Raw genomic sequence first — 19,743 nt, forward strand, 5'->3', positions numbered from 1 at the left:
TGCTGGATTTAAAAAAAAAAAAGTTGAAAAGTCAAATTTGTACGTGAGGACTTCAGTGGCACTTGGGTGTCTCTTGCTGCCTGGGCACTTTCTGAAGGAATCATCTGCACGCGGGAATTCAGTCTTTCCTGGGTGCACCCTGTTGCGGGCTCGTTAAATATTCACTCAGGAGGGTTGACTTGACCTGCCAAGAGCACCTGGTTAAAGGAGATGCCATGGAAGGGGGTGCAGCACAGATTCTGGGACTCAGGGCCTGAATGCCTCAGTAAAGCATTTTCCTGAGCGCCATTCCCGAAGTCCCACCTCAGACCGCACAGCTGGAACTTAAGGGTGCAACTAGACCTATGGGTTGGAGCAGGTCCATAAAACTCAGGGATGCCTCGGTAGCTGAAGTTCTTAGGCTTATTGCGAATTTCAGAGTCCTTCGTTTTGAGAAGCATCACTTCTCGGGCCCCAGAAAGTCTGTCAGAAATTGTCCACAAGGCTGGCAGGAAGTGCTGACGTCTCGGTGAGTCAGAAAAGAGATGACCTCCCTCTCCCTTGCTGAGTCCCCACTGAGTACCAATAAGTGATGGATGACTAGCCTGGAGGATGGTGGGGCATCCTATATAATAAAAGGGTAATACGCAAATCGACCAAACAGCGGAACAACAGGTCACTATGACGTGCACTGACCACCAGGGGGCAGACGCTCAACACAGGAGCTGCCCCCTGGTGGTCAGTGCGCTCCCACAGCGGGAGCGCCACTCAGCCCGAAGCCCAGAAGCCAGGCTCACGGCTGGTGAGTGCAGCAGTGGTGGCAGGAGCCTCTCCCGCCTCCGCAGCAGCGCTAAGGATGTCCGACTGACAGCTTAGGCCCGCTCCCTGCGGAGACATCCCCCGAGGGCTCCTGGACTGTGAGAGGGTGCAGGGCCCCCACCTCCCGGAGTGCACAAATCTCATGCACTGGGCCTCTAGTTGTTTTATAAGGCTTTACAGTCCTGCTACCATTTTTAAAGTAAGGATTTACTATAGGCTTTGTAGATCTTTAGTTGAGACTTGGAGAGCTCTGGGTAGAGGAATAATTCTTCTTTTAATCCTCACCCAGAGATAGGTTTATTGATTTTAGAGAAAGAAAGAAGGAAACATCAATCAGTTGCCTCCCGTACATGCCCCAACCAGGGATCAAACCCGCAACCTTTTGGTGTACGGGACAAAGCTCCAACTGACTGAGCCACCTGGCCAGGGTGAGGGATGATTTATGCAGAATAAGTAGGAAAGGTTTCATTTGTGACCTCAAAGCCTGCCCCAGTAGATGCTTCGTTGGCCAAGGGCAGAGGAGTACAGGTAGCCCCCAGTACAGTACACTGGGGCAGTGTTTAGTGTTTTATGTGTGTTTGCCCTAAGTGACCTCCTTTGTCCTCATGCTAGCTTGGTTGCTGGGTAGAGACACGGGCATTGATCTGTTAGCCTAATGAGAGCCAACAGAAGGCTGCAAAGCTACCTCATCAGTTACGGAGCACAGAGCTGGGGCTAGACCCCTCAGTCCCACAGCCAAGGCTGGAACACTAGCTTTTATGATAGTCTGGGACCCCTCAGCCTCAGAAACCAGATCCAGCCGGAGTGCACTCAGAGAAGTTGAGGCTGGGAAAAGCGGAACAGTCAGATCACACCCCCTGGAATACTTTATGCTGGTTCATCTGCACCAAGTTTCTTAAAATGGTTTCTTGCAAGAATTACTGTTCATTTGTCTGGTCTGCAAGTCACCGAAGGATCTTTCTCAGGTCAGCAGTGGAGGACTCACCCAGCCCAGAGGCTGACACCTGGCTTCTCAGGACCCAGTCTCAGGTGCAGAAGCACGAGGGCAGGTCCTCAGGACACAGCTTGTGCAGCTCATGGGCCTCATTTCCCAAACTGAGCCCAGTATCTGTGGGATAAGATAGGAAAGGAGGGAAAGGGAGAAATTAGGTCCCGGCTCCTACAAGGAGGGTGTTCGTAAGATCAGTTTGGGAATGAAGACCTGAGCATGGTGGTGACAGAAGTGGTTGGTCCCGTTGTCTGCACTATGGCTCAGCCTTAGCCCAGGCCTGGAGGACAGAGGGAGGGGAGAATGGGGAGGAGGGGAGAGGGCAGTGGAAACCTGGGCAGAAACATGGCTTCCCCGAGGGAGGCAGGAGCAAGGTCCCCACCTTCCACAAGCCTCAGTTTCCTCCTCAGATAGAACAGGGGTCATTATAACTTGGACCTATAGGGTTGTTGTGGGGTTGATTGAAATGATCAATGCCATGTGCTTAAAATTGTGCTTGATATATTTGATTTGTATATCTTTGCTCCTTTGGAGTAGCTGGGAGGTGAGGATTACCAGTCCCCTGGAAAGATAAGGTAATCAAATCAATGTTCTAGCAAGAAAGTTAAGGAGAAGGAAGATTGCTGGGGTCCAACCCCAGCAGGTCCAGGGGTCCCCAAAGGTGTGGACGGAGTCGGCGAAGAAGGAATGACACGGAGACAGCCTTCAGTTGATCAGCAGCCTAGTCAGGACCTCTAGCCAGGATCTCCAGCCAAAGTTCTGGTCGGAGTTCTGGTTAGGAACTGATTAGGAACTGATGTTTATTGTCTTGTTACATCTATATTTATACCAGCCGATTTTAATCCTGTCAATTTCTATTACAAAGGTTAGGGCGTTTCTTATCTCCATTCCAGGGAGTAAAGATTATGTAGCTTAACTACCCGCCTGGCACTTAATTAAGGGGTTGTATCCCCTCCCTAACCTCAGGGAAAAATCCCTACCTGGGGAAACAACCTTTCTCGGAGAGGTGACCTTGGTTAAAACACATGGCGCTTAAGGAGAACAAACATATTAAGAACAATATGCTATATATGCCAGGTCCCTTGAAACATATGCTGTGCAGATGTTTCTTTCCTGCAGCGACTGTGTCAAGCAGCAAGGATGGACCGGCTTCCGGCAAATGATCTTGCTCCTAGCCTCAAGGCAAGCACAGAGTGGGTGTGGGATTGGACTCAAAGCACTGCAAGAATCGGGCTTTCTAGCTGGCTCTGTCCCCACAGCCCTGCACACAGCCAAGGAGGGGCCTTTGCACGTGAGCCCTGAACTAAGGGATGGGAGCAGGGAGGCCCCAGGTCTGTGAAGCCCCCTTAGTGTAGAGTTGCCAGGATCGGGGGGGAGGGGGTGGAATGACACCTAGTTATATTTGAATTTTACATAAACTATTTTTTTTTGGTATAAGTATATCCATGCAATGTTTGGCACACAATTTTACTCAAAATATTTTATCTGGAATTTAAATTCTTGCATGCAGACATTTTCTTTGGTAACCTTACTCAATGTAGTAACACATTTACTAGGCACTTCCTCAAGTGGGGCTTGTTCTCAGTGCTCCATGGCCATGTTCTTCATCTCCACAGTTACTCTACGAGGTTATCCCCATTTTACAGATGAGAGAACTGAGGCCCAGAGAGGCTAAGTAACTTCCCCAATCACCCAGCTGGTAAATGACAGGGCTGGAATTTGGGGACTCAGGAAAACAGGTTTCAGAGCCATAAACTGACCAGTAGGGGAGTCAGGATGGGCAGCTAGCCTGAGGCCTGGGGCTGGCTGCCCCTCTAAGGTGCAGCTTTGTAAAATAGCCATGGAGTGATGAGCAAAGGGAGAGGGGCTGTTCGGGCCACGCTGCCCCAGGCCTACAGCTGCCAGCCCCGAAACAGAGGAGCAGGGACCCAGGGAGAAGGTATTTCCTTCCCATCCTGCTGTGCGAGCCTAGGGATGTTCTCGGTGTCTGGTCTCACCAGCCCAGGTCCAAGGGGCCATGTGAGAGGCAGCGTCCAGAAGGTGGAAAAGAAGGTTTAGGGGGTCAGGGTAACTGCTCAGCTAGAAGGGCCTGGGGAAGGGGCAGGGGGAGAAATCCTCTGGGTTAAGAGAGGGGCAAATTGCAAATGATGTGGAAGGAGCCTCCCTGGCAGTGGGTCCTCTCTGAAGGCAGAGCCTAACTTCCAGCCGGTGTGAGTCATCCCGGAAGCAGGACCAGGAATCCCAGCTGGGAGAGCCTTTTGGTATGAAAACTGCTCACCTGTCGCCCTAGGGGTTTTCGTGGATCGCCCACCTACAGTGCTGGGCGCTGCAGGAGCTGCCGGGAGGAGGCAGCACCAGGCCCTGGCCGAGGCCTTCCTCCACCCAGCGTGGCTCAGCCACAACCAGCTCCAAAGGTGCCCAGCACTGCCTCCGGGTGCCCTCTCTGCTGCTCACTGCCAGGCCTGGCCAGGCATGCACTCATCCCAGAATGCGTTCTCAGGTGAGGACAGCACTCAGGTAGGCTGTCACCTGCCTTCAGTGGCACAGTTCAGGAATAGAAGAACCAAAATTTAGAGGGGGTCTGATAGCCCAGGGCTCAGGCCCAGCACTGTCTTCCTAGGCTGGCGTGGGCAGAGCACGGCCCGGCACTGGCCTTGGTGCAGCCTGCAAGCCAAGAATGGACTTCACAGTTTTAAATAACGGAAAAATCAAAAGAAAAATAACACTTCATGACACGTGAATCTCGTGCCAAATGACATTTCAGAGACCAGGAGCAAAGGTTTATTGGAGCACAGCCGCGCACACTCCTGTACATACCGTGTGGCTGCTTTCACGCCGCAACCACAGAGTCGCATCGTCCACAGAACCACGTGGCCTGCAAAGCCGAAGAGGTTGACTGGCCCTTTACAGAAAAAGTTGGCCGACCCCTGTTTTACAGCATCAATTTTATTCATAGATTCAGTGAAAAAACTAAGTTATTTAAAGCATTTTTATATCAACTCAAAAATGGTTTTGTAGAAATATCAATCACACGCTAGTATACGAGTGACATCTACCCTTAAGTTAAAATAAACTTTAGGGAAGCCCTGGACTTGGGAGTTCCTCTGAGGGCCCCCCCACCCCCCCACCCCAGACCCGCAGGGCATCCTTTCACTTGGGAGGGAAAGCTGAGCTGCCCTGCCCTCTCTCTTCACACCACATCCTGTTTGGGATTAAGAAGGGGGGCCAAGGACAGGTTGAAGCTGCTGATGAGAGAGAAGAGGTCGTTTTCAGAGAGAAGACCCAGAAAGGGGAGGGGGCACAGGCAGAAGGAGATGCAGGATGTGGGTTTAAGGACCAGGAGGCAGAACTGCCCCTGCTTTGGGAAGGGGCCAGCAAGACCGTCCTGATCAGTCAGGGGCTGTGGGCCGGTTACCTGCATATGAGCAGAAGGGAGGCCTCCCAGGAAACGGGCCTAGAGGATGAGCAGATATTGGTCACCTTCCCACCTGGAGCTCAGGCAACAGGAAGGCCACATGTGGGGGAGCTGAGTGCAATGAAGCAGTGGCTGGGAGCCCAAGGCCCAGGCAGCCACATCCTGGAAGCAGAGTTCAAAGGAAGACAGGAAAAAGCAGCTGGGACCAAGTCTATGCAGGAAAAAGTGAGTTCCCATCTTTTCCTGTCTCATTCCTGTAACTGAGGGCAGCAGGCCCACTATCAGGCCCAACCCATGGCCCCCCCAAAGGCACTGAGCCCTTGGACACGGCCCCGAGGACTCAGTCTCTCCTGCTATCTCAGGGAGACAGAGAAGACACCACCCTGTCAGGCACCTCAGAGTCTGGTTGGGGGAATGACCAATCCAGGGACCATGAAATCTGCTAGACGTTACCCTCTCCTGACTCCGCACCAGACATTGAATGGATTGCACTCAAGTCTCCCGTGGCCAGTGTGGATTCCGCAGGGAGCAAGGGCCGCAGATGGAGCTGGTGTCGGCCTCTGAGCCGTCGTGGGTGAGGGCCGAGGTGTGGGAGGAAGTGCCACCATTCTCAGGAAAGGAAGACGGGCAATTCAGCTCACTACAGCCTTGTGAATTTGACATCAACCCTAGTGGATGAAATTGTAGGGATGGTTTTTTAAAGGATTGTGCCAAGTGTTTACTAAGGACAAGTCAAGCCAGACTTACCTCCATCCCCTTTTGTGACCACTGTTGGGTGAAGAGAGCAGCTCCAGGTGGTTTTTATGGTGATGGGCAGAGTGGAGAGCTGCGGGATTTTGTCCCTGCCTGAATGGCCAGACGGGTCTGTGTCCATCTGGGCACACCTCAGTGGCACTGGGCCCTTTTCTCTATATATAGCAGCGTTTGTGAACGCGAACGCACACCAGGTGAGGCAGGTGACGTCCATGAGTCGTGGGCCAGATGTAAGGCACTAAGAATTGTGCCCTGCTAAAGGGACAGCCGCTGCCAGCCACAGCCAGCTGGTGCCACTCGGGAATGTGGGCCCTGTGTTGCCTGGCACCCTGATATTTTTTTTTCCAACAGAGGATGGAAAGTCAGATATTTATATAAAATCCCCTGATTTTTAAATGTGTGCAATAAATTCAGATTTTCAAAAAATCCTCTGAACAGACACATATCTGCCTGCAGGTTGGATCTAGTGCACAGAGCACACATTTGCTACCTGAGTAATTGGAGAGCCGTGGGCCGTGGCTCCTGGTACAACCAGCAGGCGACCTGAGAATACAGAGTCAGCTTGCATTCCCAGGGCTACGTCCCCCACTGGGATGTTCAGCCGGCTCTCAGGAGCAGAACCCTAGGACAGGCTCAGGAGTTCAGGTGGGTGTGATGCTGGCAGCGGGCACCCCCGAGGGGTGAGTGCTCCACCCCAGAGGGGGTGTCCAGAAAGGTGTGGCAGTCCCATGTGGGACAAAGCTGGGCACTTGCCAACATTACCCTAGTCCAGGGTCGGCAAACTCATTAGTCAACAGAGCCAAATATCGACAGTACAACGATTGAAATTTCTTTTGAGAGCCAAAATTTTTAAACTTAAACTATATAGGTAGGTACATTGTTATTAACTTAATTAGGGTACTCCTAAGGATTAGGAAGAGCCACACTCAAGGGGCCAAAAAGCCGCATGTGGCTCGCGAGCCACAGTTTGCCGACCACGGCCCTAGTCTGTTGTACCGCTCCCTCAGGATGACGCATGGACCTCACCCATCTCGGTCCCAGCACATTCGGGTTCCCTGAGAATCCTCGGGGCCTTCCAGTGTGTGGATCACACCTAGGGCCCCTCTGCAGGTGCAGTGGGGGAGGAGGGCGGGACCTGAGGGGCCAGGCCCAGCAGAGCTGCTGAGGTATTTAGCCTTTTTCCTGGCTTGGACCAGGAGGAGGCCAGACCAGGAAAACTCAAGACTCTGCTCCCACCGCCCCCCCCTTCCACCCCATCCCCACTCCAGCTCTGACCCAGGCTTTTCCATTCACAGATCCCAAACTTTCCAGGCCACTGAAGAGCCAGACCGGAGGGGCTGCCAAGGCCCGGGTGAGTGCCTTCGGCGGGGGCTAAGGGACACGCAGGCCTGTCGGGTGGACTAGAGGGGCCTGCGGAGATTGCCCAGCCCAGCCCCTTGTAGGATTTCCCCATCAGAAGCAGGGTGTGTGTCCGTAAGGAACAGAGCCTTCAGTTCCGGTGCTCCCCGTGTGGGTGTGCGCGTGAGAGAGAGTTGGACAGCGGGCCAGGGGAGTGGGTGCTCTTGCCGGCTAAGTTCCTGCAGCCACTTGCTTCTGCTCCCCAGGTCAATTAGAAATCATTAGCATCCCATTCAGGGAGGGGGTGGAGAGGCCTCTCCCCTGGACTGGGGGCGGGAGAGGGAGGGAGCAGCACAGGAGGGTTCAGAGCCCCTCCAACAGCACCCTCTGTGCACACCCAGCACCCAAAACAGGCCCCAGGGTCAGGGACCACGGTCCATGGCCAGGCCCCACCGGCCCGGCCATCCAGCCTCTACAAGGAGCAGGGGTTCAAAGAGATTAAACACCCATTCAAGTGCCTCTCTTCGGAGTCACTGTGGTGCACAGACTGCTCAATTCCTGGCCTTGTGTGTTTCGGTTTTCGGTTACTCCTTGCACCGTGGGCTCCCCCTCCCCTTCGTGCCCCCGTCAGCTAGTCTACGCTCACTTCTCAGGGACAGCTGGCACTGAAAAAGAGAGGCAAGATTGTCTTGCTGGCTTTTGAGTTTCCAAAGAAGCCCCTGGCCTGGACACCCATGCCAGGTAAGAGCAATGCTTTCCAGTACATCCCTCCCCAGCGAGGAAAGGATTTCTGGAGGGAAAAGGAGAGGGGGCGGTTGGTGGAGGCCATGGGGACTGGAAGGAGCCAGCCTCCCGGGCACATCCTGTTCAACTCTAGCAGCCACTGTGCCCACGGGCCTGCCCTCCTCACATGGCTGTGGCACCTCTGCCAGCAGCAGCGCCCGGGTCCTGTGGTGAGTGGCTGCCACCTGTGCCCTGAGCCTCACTCGGATCAGCTCTCACCCCATTGGACAGCCCTCCTTCCAACAGCCTGGGGCACCTGCAAGACCCCTGTGCCATTAGGGGTGGGGCCCCGGGTATCAGTGGGGAGAGCAGTGCGGGAAGCCCCCACCCCTGTGCTTCAGGTCAGGGGTGCGGAAGGGGCTGGGAGAAACCAGCCGGAGGGCCCCATAAGCCCAGGTCCGGTGGGTGCTGGACAGAACCCGCCCTGTGACATCGGTGCTGCTCAGACACCGACTTTCTGATTTGGAGTCTGGAGGCTCTGGGCTCTGTGTAGGCGGAGCGCCTCCCGTGAGGCTGTGGCACTGGTGGCAGCACCCTGGCCTGGGCAGACCCAGGCTGTCCCTGGAAGGTCACCAGGGCCGGGGCAGCAAGGTGCCGGGAAGGGCTCAGCCCCCTGAAGGCCTGAAGCACCTCTCGGGGCCTCACCTTCTTTGTGCTCTGCCATCTGGGCATGAGGCCCCGAGATGCTGTGTCCCCTCCTCGGGGGTGGAGGGTCCTCAAATGGAGCTCAGCCTCAGGGCACAGGGCCCTTCGCTGGTGAGGCTCCATGGACTGATGTTCCCATTTCATGTTGGGGCTTGGAACGGGGGTCCTGAGCCCCCTCGACAGGGTCCCCACCTTCCTGTTAGACTATTCCCCACAAGTCTTTTTTGCACAGAGTTCGGCAGGCAGCCAGGGAACTTTTGGAAAGTGTATGGGCCAGGCCAAGCTGTACAAACCTGTCTTCCTCCCAGAGCTGAACCGGCCAGGTTGTTCCCAGACAAATGCAGCTTGAGGAGGAAGGGACAACTACAGGAGCAGCAGCCAGGGGCGGGGAAGGATGGGGAGGCGCGGCCAGAGGGCACAGGGACCTCATGTAGACACACACGTGAAACATACCCACACACCCAAGCACTTGGGTACAGAGATAGCTACACAGGTACCTAGGTGTGCAAACGTGTAGGTGTGTGCTGGTGTGCACAGAGGTGTGCACTGAAACATACATACATCTAGGCAGTCACACATGCTGCTGCAAAGACATGCTCAAACATGCTCACACATACAGGCCCAGAGAGACACGTACGTACACGCACACACACCCACGGATGTATACAAAGGATGCAGACTGAGAAATGCTGGGCCACACCCAGGCAGTGGGCAGGGAGAGGGCTTGACGGCCCCATGACCCAGCTCCCTGGGACCCAGTGTGCGCGCGCGCACACACACACACACACACAGCCTGGGAGGGAACCACTTGCTTCATAGGAGCTTTCAGATTCAGGGCAACATGCAATCGAGACCTTGTGCTGGGAAAGAAAGCGCCTTTGTCTGCTGGGACCAGGGCTGTGGGAGCAGCTGCAGCCTCCTCCAGGATAAGGGCCAGGCCAGTTGCTCACCCAGGGGAGGAAGGTCAGGCGAGGCCGGGGATAGAGGGAGAGGGAGCTGGGCTCTGGCGGACCCTGCCACCACCCTTGGGACACTGTTTCCTGACTGGCTACACAGGGCCCAGAAAGCCAGTTTCTCTCGGGCCTGGCCACTCTGCCCCTAGCCCTGGTCTGGCCCTGACCTCAGACTGACCCCAGCCCTGGTGCCGCACTGACCCAGGCTGAGGCCGGCTCCGGCCCCGGCACCACGCCTGTCCGGTGCCAGTGGCCTCGCTGTTTTTAGCAGAGTGAAAAAAGGTCAGTCTCTGGAACTAGAAAGATATGAAATTGAGTCTTGGCTCGTCCTTCACTAGCAGGTGACCTTGAGAACAGACCTGGCCCCTTTGAGCCTCAAATTCGAGTCCTTGTTATACAGTTCTCACCACCCGGAGGCACATCCTCATCGTTGAGCCCACAGGCACGGCAGCCTTCTCTCTCTGCAGGCTTCGCCTCTGGGCCTGGCTGCTAGCAACCTGCTGTCTCAGGGAGGGGGGTCCAGGCCCAGCCCCACGGCTTCCTGCTCTGGGCTCCCCTCCTCCCTTACCCCCACCTTGTGGTCCTTGCCTCGGCCCCACAGGTGCCCAGTGCCCTCTGAGCCTCCTCATCACGCTGGAGGCACCTGTCCCTCCTCCCCTGCCCCAGCCTCTGCTCCCTCAGAGCGGGGTCCTCTAGAGGCCGAACCTCCAATGAGAACAGCCCCACTTTCTAACTCAGGAGTGTTCAGCCTGGGGAGGCCCCCAGAGGTGACTTCAGCCCCTTCTGCAGGTACTGTGCCCGACTCATTCCAGTCACTCGGTGCACAAACGTTCACTGAAGGCCTCCTGTGCACCAGGTACTTTTCCAGATGCTGGGCATTCAGGGACGGACGAAGAGACAAAACTGCTGCCTGGGAGGGAACCACTGGGCTCACCTGGTTGTGCAATACACGCTCCCCCACGTCTGCCCCCAGAGCTCCAATCCTACTGCAGGTGCTCCCCTTCCTTCTCTGTGTCAGCACCAAACCTGGGAATGCCGCTGTCGTAGCTCTTTCTCCCTGGAGAGGCTGGGCATCTCTAGGGCAGGGTGTGCTGGCACCGAGCCGGGTATGAGGCTCTGCTTGTCGGTCTCAGCCATGGCCATCCGTAGTTCAAGTGTGTTCACATACCATTGCCCCTCGGTGCGTTTCTTTCTTTTACTTTCATTCGTACTGTAACTGGGCACCTCTCTTTAATGTATTTCTCATTACATAATAGTCACATAACCTATGTCCAACAGTGAATGAAATTATATGGTTTTAGGAAATAACTTGATTGACCCTAAAGCTCAACCAGCCAACATAGGAAGTGTCATATCAAGTGCCCTGCTCTGTCAATCACAAGGCAATTCATTTGTTCTTGGAGAATTGGTTTAACCCCTGCCCTGAGCCAGACCTGGAGTGGGGAAGGGGAGCCCCCATGGAGGCCCTGTCCATCTGGGGGACCAGATAAGCAGAAAAGTGCAGCTGGGTGGGAGAACGATGGGCAGGCGCTGCAGGAGCCTGAGGGGACTTCCATTGGGCGGGGGCTGGGGGTAAAGATGGTTTCGCAGAACAGGGGACATTTGAGCTGAGCCTTCAAGGAGCAGTTGGATCTTTTTCTGGTAAAGAGAGTGAGCCAAGCAGAGAGACCAGCGTTTGCAAAAGTCATGGAAACGGGAAGTGCCTGGTGTGTGTGAAGGAGTGGGAACATGTTAGATGTGCCCGGAGGGGCGTGTGTCAGGTTGGACTGGAGAAGCTGGCACCAGATGGGATTGTGGATGCCAGGGAGACTGGGGAACCCCTGCCACATGGAGGGCACCCAGCCCGGCCCTGGAGTGCCCCATGAGCTCTCCACTCCATTCTGAACCCTCTGGACGGCCCCACCCCCCAGCCTCAGCTGCGCTAGGAAACTCAGGGCTCAATGTGGTCAAATTCCCTCTATTTTTGGCTTGGAAAAGAAATGAGGGGCAGGAATTTTTGTAAAAGCTCTTTATATACTGAAATTCTTCATTCTTTGTTACGTAGGACTCTTATCTGTCTTTTTTTCTCAGTTTGACTTTTATTATATTTTGTTTTGATGGAAAGGGGGATACTATGTATTTTGTTATCAAATCTATCAATCTATGCATTTGAGGTCTTCTTAGAAAAATCATTGCCTATCTAAAATCATATATGTTTCAGGATTCTTTTTTTAAATCATCACTCAAGGGTACATTTATTGATTTTAGAGAGAGAGAAACATGGATGTGAGAGAGAAACATCAATTGGCCGCCACCCGTATGTGCTGAACCGGGAATCGAACATGCAAATTAGGTATGTATGTGTCCTGACTGAGACTCGAACCCGAAACCTTTTTGGTGTACCGGACAATGCTCCAACCAACTGGGCCACCAGCCAGGGCACGTTTCGGGATTCTTTCATGGTTTTACTTCTAACATTGAAATCTTAAAGCCATATGAGGTTATTATGGTATAAGGTAGGAATCTAACTTTATTTTTTCCAAATTGTTAGCCAGTTGTCCAGAACCATTTGTTGAGTAATCCATCATTTCTGCACTCGTTTGTTTATTTTGTTCAAAATTCATTCCTCCTCTTTTTGATTTTTAAAGTCATACTTGGAATCAAAGAGAGAAGGGGAGGAGGAGAAGCGGTCCAAACATCATGGAAATACATGGCATAGAAGGTGAAAAGCCTGGCTGGGGCCCACCTCCCAGAGATAACCAGCAACAGAGTGTCACATGTCCTTTTATTGTTAATGTTACAATACCTGTTAGGTTTCTCTTAAATACAAAGATGTACAAAGGAGAAAACCCAAAGGAACCAAAATCTCTAGTTAACATATTGACATAAAAATATGTTGACATTTAAAAAAAGAGTATTACATGTATGAAGTTAGAAAAGTCAGACATTTCGAAAGATACAAAATGAAAAATAAACCATCTCTCACACCAGCTAGCATTGCTATTTGCTTTAGTTTGAAATGAATTTCTTTACCACATTCCACATTCTCACCTGTAGATGGCTCTACTTCTGGACCTTTAGTTCTATGTGCCATTTATTTCTCTGCTATTCTGGTGTTAGAGCCATACTGTTTAAACTATTAGAGTTTCACCATATGTTTGAGGTATTTGATTACTCCTCACCCAAGGATATTTTTCCCATTGATTTTTAGAGAGAGTGGAAGTGAGGGAGGGGGGAGGGAAAGAGAGAGAGAAACATCAATGTAAGAGATACACATTGATTGGTTGCCTCCTGCACACTTCCTGACCAGGGCCTTTGACTGGGAATCGAACCCATGACCCTTTGGTGCACAGGCCGATGCTTTAACCACTGAGCTACACCTGCCAGGTGTTACCATATGTTTTAACAGCTGGGAGGGTAGGTCCTCCCTTATTGTTCTTCCTTCACAGAGACATCATGACTCTCTTAGTCCCTTTGAGTTGCCATCACAAAATACCATGGACTGGGTGGCTTAAACGACAGAAATGTATTTCTAACAGCTCCAGAGGCTGGAAGTCTGAGCTCAGGTGGTAGCATCGTCGGGCTCTGGTGAGGGCTTTCTTCCTGGTGGCAGAGTACCCACCTCTCACTGTGTCCTCACGAGGCAGAAGAAGGGTGAGAGGGCTCTGGGGGTCTCTGCCATGAGGGCACTAACCCCATTTATGAGGGCTCTGCCCTCTAATCACCTCCCACAGTCTCCACCTCCTGATACCATCACCTTGGGGATTAGAACTTCAATATAGGAACTGGGGGTTGGGGGGACAACCATTCAGTCCCTTACAATGACTACTCTACACTTATTTTTCATGTCACCTTTATATTGTCCCACCCTCCACCCCCACCCTCCAGTTTGGTTGGGAGTTTGCTGGAATTGCATTGTTTCCACGCATTAACTTGGGATGGTGATCGTCCTTACCATAGCAGTGTTCCTGGCGTGGAAGGGTGTGTCTGTCTCCTGTGGTTACACTTAGGTTCTGGGCTCTTTCTCATTCAGACCTGCACATCCCTCCTAGGGCACCACCACCTGAGTCCACCGGATGTTGTAGCTGCAGCCAGCCGAGAGGAAGAAGATCGGGAGACTGGTCACTGCCTCCCGCACCTGAGGGCCCACAGGTAGGCAAGGGAGTGGACGGTCAGCAAGGCTGCAGAGAGTGGAGCTCCGACCAGCTGGGGGTCCCCCAGAGGCTGCCTTTGGCTCGGCCAGGAAGAAGGTTCTGTCTGTGGGAGCTGCAGGGCAGTGGGGCAGGTGCTGGGGGTGTGGGTGCTGAGCGCTGCATCACTGGCTCCCTTCCAGCGTCCAGGGAAAAGTTCGCCTGTGCCGCCCAGGGGCTCCCGGCTTGGGGAGGGGCATTGGGGGTGTGCTGGGTTACAAGGGATTGTTCTTCCACGGACCAAGGGGAAAGGCCCAAGGCTTCCCAATTCTCCTCTGTGCCCCTCACCTTGCTTCACTCTTCACAGGGATCCGTAGGGTAGCGTGGTGTTAATCCACTGTACCTGCAAGGTCAGTGAGGATCGGCAAGGCCGAGAGACCTGACCAAGGTCACCAGGCCGCACTGGTGCAGCCTGATTCCCAAGCACACACCCCTCAGGCTGTCTTTCTGTGATTGTCCACTGGGAGCCCTGCTCAGAGTCAGGACTGAGCGGCAGGAGGCGGACCCCCTCGACCCCACTCTCCCAGTCAGGGATAGCTGCTGGGCAGGTGAGCGGCCCAGTGGGCAGCAGGAGGGCACCACCAGCTCCTCTCCCGTGCCTGGTTCTGCATGTCCGTCTGCTCTCTCCCCGGGCAGCTCTGGGCTTGGCTCACCAGGTCCCCAGGGGGCCAATGGGCTTCTTGATTCCAGGCTGCACATCTGGAAGTTGACGCTATTAAAACAAACCCCATTATATAACAAACGGACATCTGGAACCCGTTAGCGCCGAGTTTTTAGAAAAAGAAATTGTTTTGGATGTGCTCTCTCCTAAAAATGTGGCAAGGCGCCCTCGCCCTGGCTGTCCAGGAACCCAGAGACCCAGCAGCCTCCGGGGCCCATTCCTCAAGGCATCGCAGGCCAGGCCAGAGGTGGGCCTGGCAGAGGCAGAGACCGACTCCCCCGCCGGACAGGCAACTTCACTGTCTCCTGAGGATTACGTCCTGGGAAGGCCCCTTTCCAATCTCTTTAAATTCAGTACTTGTGTGCCTACTATGCGCTGCCAACTCCATATCGTTCACATGTCCACCCCAGCACTCTCACTGAGCCTAAATGGAGTCATCATGGCTTAAGGAAACCGATCATAGACTGCCCTGGATTCCAAACCACAGTGCACCTCAGCTTCCTCTGACCCTGAGCCTGCACACCTTAGCTGGTCCCAGGAACTCCCTCCCACCCTCAGGCCTCTCCCTGAATCGCCTTCCTACCCTTCCTCCTTGGACAGAAGCGTCCTGGGGCTAAACACTGTGGGGGCTGACCCACCGGTGACTCGGCAGGAGTCCTGGTCATTCCGTCCATGACTGGGCCTTGATCTCGTAATCAAGGAGACTTCATGAGAAATGTCTGGCTAACATTTTTTAAGTGGAAATTTTATTTTTAAAAATATTCTCCCCCAGCATTTTGTGATGAAAATTTTCAAACATACAACAAAATTGAAAGAATTATACAATGAATACCCACCCACATAAACCCACCTCCTGGACTTTGCAATTGTGAACATGCTGCTGTATCTATCCATCTAGTTACACATCAATCAATTCAAAAGCAATTTCAGACATCACTACACTTTGCCTCTAGACACTATGCAAGCATATCATTAACTAGAGTTCAATATTTGTTTATGGTTTTCTTGGAGGTGAGATTGACATCCAGTGAAATGCATATGTCTTAAGTGTATTATTCCAGTAAGTTTGACAAATACAGATACTTGTGTAACCCAAACGCCTGTCACTGTATACAGTTTACCATCAACCCCAGAAAGTTCACTGTGGCCCAGTCAACCTCTATCCCACACTGCTCCCAGAGGCAACTACTGTTCTGGTGTGTTCCCCATAGAGTAGGTGTGGTGGGCTGAATCATGTTCTTCCCAAATTCCCACGTTGAAGCCCTAACCCCAGAACCTCCGAATGTGAGTGTATTTGGAGATGGGACCTTTACGAGGTAACTAAGATAAAATGAGGTCACATAGGTGGGCCCTAATCGAGTTTAACCAGTGCCCTTACAAGAAGAGGTTGGGACAGACATGTGGGCGCACAGAGGGAAGACCCTGTGAAGACACAGGGAGAAGACAGCCATCTACAGCCAAGGAGAGAGGCCTCAGAAGGAACCAACCCTGGCCACACCTTAATCTTTTTTTAAAATATATTTTTATTGATTTCAGAGAGGAAGGGAGCGAGAGAGAGAGAGAGAGAGAGAGAGAGGAGAGAGAAACATCAATGATGAGAGAGAATCATTGATCAGCTGCCTCCTGCACACCCCACACTGGGGACCCAGCCTCAACCCAGGCATGTGCCCTTGACCGGAACAGAACCCAGGACCCTTCAGTCTGCAGGCCAGTGCTCTATCCACTGAGCCAAACTGGCTAGGACCACACCTTGACCTTGAGCTTTTAGTCTCCAGAACTGTGAGAAAGATTAATTTCTGTTGTTTAGCGTCCCCATCTATGGCAGTCGGTGCTAGCAAACTGATACACTAGGTTTTCCTTTTCTAAAACTCTATATAGATAAAACCATACAGTATCTATTCTTTTGTGTCTGGTTTACTCTACCCAGTACAAGGCTTTTGGGATTCATCTACGTGGCTGCATGAATCAGTACTGTGCCCCTTTTCATCGTTGAGTACTCTTCCATTATGTAAATATTGCACCATTTGTTTAGCCAGGGAAATTTATTTTTTAATGGCAGAGGAAGTTTTCATAGTATCTCACTGTAACGTATGTCCTTTATGTCATCCCAGCATCAGAGAAGGCGTGCCGGAGCCACCGCTGCTCAGCAGAGCTTCAGAATTCTATGGGAATGTCTGGTCACCCAGAAATGTACATGAAACACATGATGCCTCCTGAAATGAAAAGTTCTTTGAGATGAGATTAAAGTGGTAGCACATTTTTATCTCAACTAATGCAGAAGACTCCATGCCCTGGCTCCGCCTCTGTTTGCTCACAGATAACATAGTGATTATACTGGCTCTGGTGTCTGGGGCTCTGGGCTTGAGGCTTCCTTGCTGTGTGACCTTCCTTACCCTTTCTGAGCCTCATTTCCTCACCCAAGAAATGAAGCATTAATCCCTTCCCGAGTGGTTACTTGAAGACTGAATGAACTCATGAGTTCAGGGTGTTCTCCGTGGCTGGAGGAAGTAAGGACTCAGGAAGTGTTCACTGTTGTGGATTCGTTCTACTCGGCAGCCATCAGAGTCAGTACCTCTCTCATGGTTGGGCAGCAAAAGTGGACATCCAGGCCACAAAGAGTGGAAAATGAGCTTTCTGCACAGCCATCTTCAATAGCTGAGTTGAAGGAACAGGGTGGTGAAGACCTTGTCAATCAGCAAGCCATGAAGATCCATGAGGCTGAGGCAATCACAACAGAAGTAGTACTTTCAGAGTTTCATAAAACATGCTCTGAATTGTGGGATCAAAAGTTGCACGTGGTTGCCCTGGCCAGGGCTCAGTGGTTAGAGCATTGACCCACACACCAAAGAGTCATGGGTTTGATTCCAGGTCAAGGACACATTCTGCAGGTCCTATCCCTGGCCCCGGTCAGGGTGCATGCAGGAGGCAACCAATCAATGTGTCTCTCTCACATCAATGTTTCTCTCTCTCTCTCTCTCTCTCTCTCTCTCTCTCTCTCTCTCTCTCCCTTCCTTTCTTAGATCAATGAAAACATACCCTCAGGTGAGAATTGGGGGAAAAAAGTTGCCAAACAAAAGTTGCTCATGTTTAACCATTCCTATTTATTATTTCATTCCATCTGAATGGGGCAGTTCAAAAATTTGTTTCACTTTGTCACGACTGTTTCTAGGAAAGTGTAAATTTAAATCAATAACCTAGGGACCCCTCCTGCAGAACAGTTATTCATATAGCATTTTTCTTCCAACAAAGCAGAAGAAATGCCTACTCTGAATTGCCACCATTTATTTTATTTCAGAAGTTTTTTTCTTTGGAAAGAAATATTTTTCAACTTTGAAGTCCTTAGGAATTGTTTTTTGGCATAATTTATCCACTCTGTCCCAAGCGGCTTTGCAATGTTCATAATTTCTCTCAGATGACGATCCTTGCTAGCTTTTAAAGACAAAGAAAATGTCTATAGTTTCCCTTTGAAGCTCTTTAGAAAAAAATTCCCATGACACTTACCATGTGGTAAAGAAATTTAAAACAAACGATAAATTCAAATTTGGAAGCAGGGCTATCAAGTGGACCACCGGTCTCCTGCAGGATGAGAAGAATCCTTTGCTGCCACGTCCTGTGGTCTGACGGCACCTGGACACCTCCCACCGCTGCAGGTGTCGGCAGGAGATCACCGTGCCTCCTGCACCTCCGTCTGAAGGTCTGGAGAGCTCCCCGGTAGGTGCATCGCGTTGTGCCAAGAACAGAACTGAGAGCCTCGAGGTCCTTTCCTCCCCTCATAAAACTTCGTTATTCTCAGGATCAACAGATATGCAGAACTCCTCAAAGTTTCTTCAATTTGATTTGCCAATTCCACTTTGCTGCTTTTCCGACCACAACCGAATGACACTGGAAATCAGTAACAGCAAGGAAAACAGTATTTATTTATTTTGCTGATATGTTCGTTTGTTTTTTAAATCCTCACCTGTGGATACCTTTCCCATTGATTATTTAGAGAGTGGAAGGGAGGGTAAGAGGAAGGGAGGGAGATAAAGAAAAAAAAAACATCCACGTGAAAAAGACACATCACATGGGTTGGTTGCCTTCCACACGAGCCCCGACCGGGGCCGGAGATCCAACCTGCAACCAAGGTAAGTGCCCTTGACTGGGAATCGAACCCGAGACCCTTCAGTCCAAGGGCCTATGCTGTAACCACTGAGCAACTGGCCAGGGCACGGATATGTTTTTATAACCCTGCATGAGGTGGTTGATCCCAGTCATCTCTTCAACATCCATGAACCCCGAGAATCTCTCTTTCATGCAGCCTCCTGGACGAGGGCTGCCTGCTTCCCAGCTCTCAGGCTGCTACTCAGCACAGCTCCAGGGCCAGCCAGCAGCAGGCCTGGCCGCTTGGGCGGGGCCCTGCACTCAGAGGGCTGGCTCCCCTGGGCAGACAGTAGAGACTCGCACAGCACAGAGAGAGCTCAGCGCAGGGATCCATCCGAGAGCTGGTCCAGCTGCCTTGGGTGCTGCTGGGAGGACCCTCAGAACCCATTCCTGTCCCTGGGAGATGGGGAGCCAGAGTGCTCCCTCTTGGGGCACCCCAGGCACAAGCCAGTCTGTCAGCTGGACCCGAGCCTCGGGGGTGATTAGAGCCGCAAGAAGGCAAAGGATAAACTTCTGTTAGCAGCTGCGTTTGCCGCATCCCATAAGTCTTGCTGTGTTGTGTTTGCATTTCCATCTTTCTCAGGATATTTTTTTCCATTTCCTTTTGATTTCCTATTTGACCCAATAGTTGTTCAAGAGTGCGCTGTTTACTTTCCACATGTTTGTGAGTTTTCCTGTTTCTTTGCTGTTACTGATTCCCAGTGTCATTCTGTTGTGGTCGGAAAAGATACCTGGAGTGAGTTCAGATGAATGATGGAAGAAAACGTGGTGCATGCAGGGGTGGGCAAAGGGAGGTTTACAGTTGTGAGTACACAAAACACAGTTTGTTCTTGTATTATTATTTATTGTATTATTTTCCATATAAACAACTGTAAACCTACCTTTGCCCACCTGTATATAGGATGGGATATTACTCAGCCTTTCAAAAGAAGGAAATTCTGCCGTTTGCAACAACGTGGATGGACCCAGAGGACATTACGCTAAGTGAAATAAGCCAGACACAGAAAGACAGGCACTGTGTGATCTCACTTGTATGTGGAATCTAAAGGAGTCAATTCCTAGAAGCAGAGAGTAGAGTGGTGGTGGCCAAGGCTGGGGAT

At 51.9% G+C, this 19,743-nt stretch overlaps 1 protein-coding gene across 1 annotated transcript in view; it reads left to right on the forward strand.

The window, feature by feature from the left end:
• The first annotated feature begins 5,742 nt into the window (after positions 1–5,742).
• Positions 5,743–19,743, forward strand: part of EMILIN3 (elastin microfibril interfacer 3) — a 32,203-nt gene continuing 18,202 nt past the window's right edge. Inside the window, exons 1-5 of the mRNA XM_014543701.1 lie at positions 5,743–5,872; positions 7,250–7,305; positions 7,946–8,033; positions 13,705–13,804; positions 18,154–18,214. Coding sequence (XP_014399187.1) covers positions 5,743–5,872; positions 7,250–7,305; positions 7,946–8,033; positions 13,705–13,804; positions 18,154–18,214 — 435 coding nt within the window. The remainder of the gene's footprint in view (positions 5,873–7,249; positions 7,306–7,945; positions 8,034–13,704; positions 13,805–18,153; positions 18,215–19,743) is intronic.

This window comes from Myotis brandtii, unplaced genomic scaffold (genome assembly GCF_000412655.1).
Source record: "Myotis brandtii unplaced genomic scaffold, ASM41265v1 scaffold333, whole genome shotgun sequence".
Classification (NCBI taxonomy): Eukaryota; Metazoa; Chordata; class Mammalia; order Chiroptera; family Vespertilionidae; genus Myotis; species Myotis brandtii.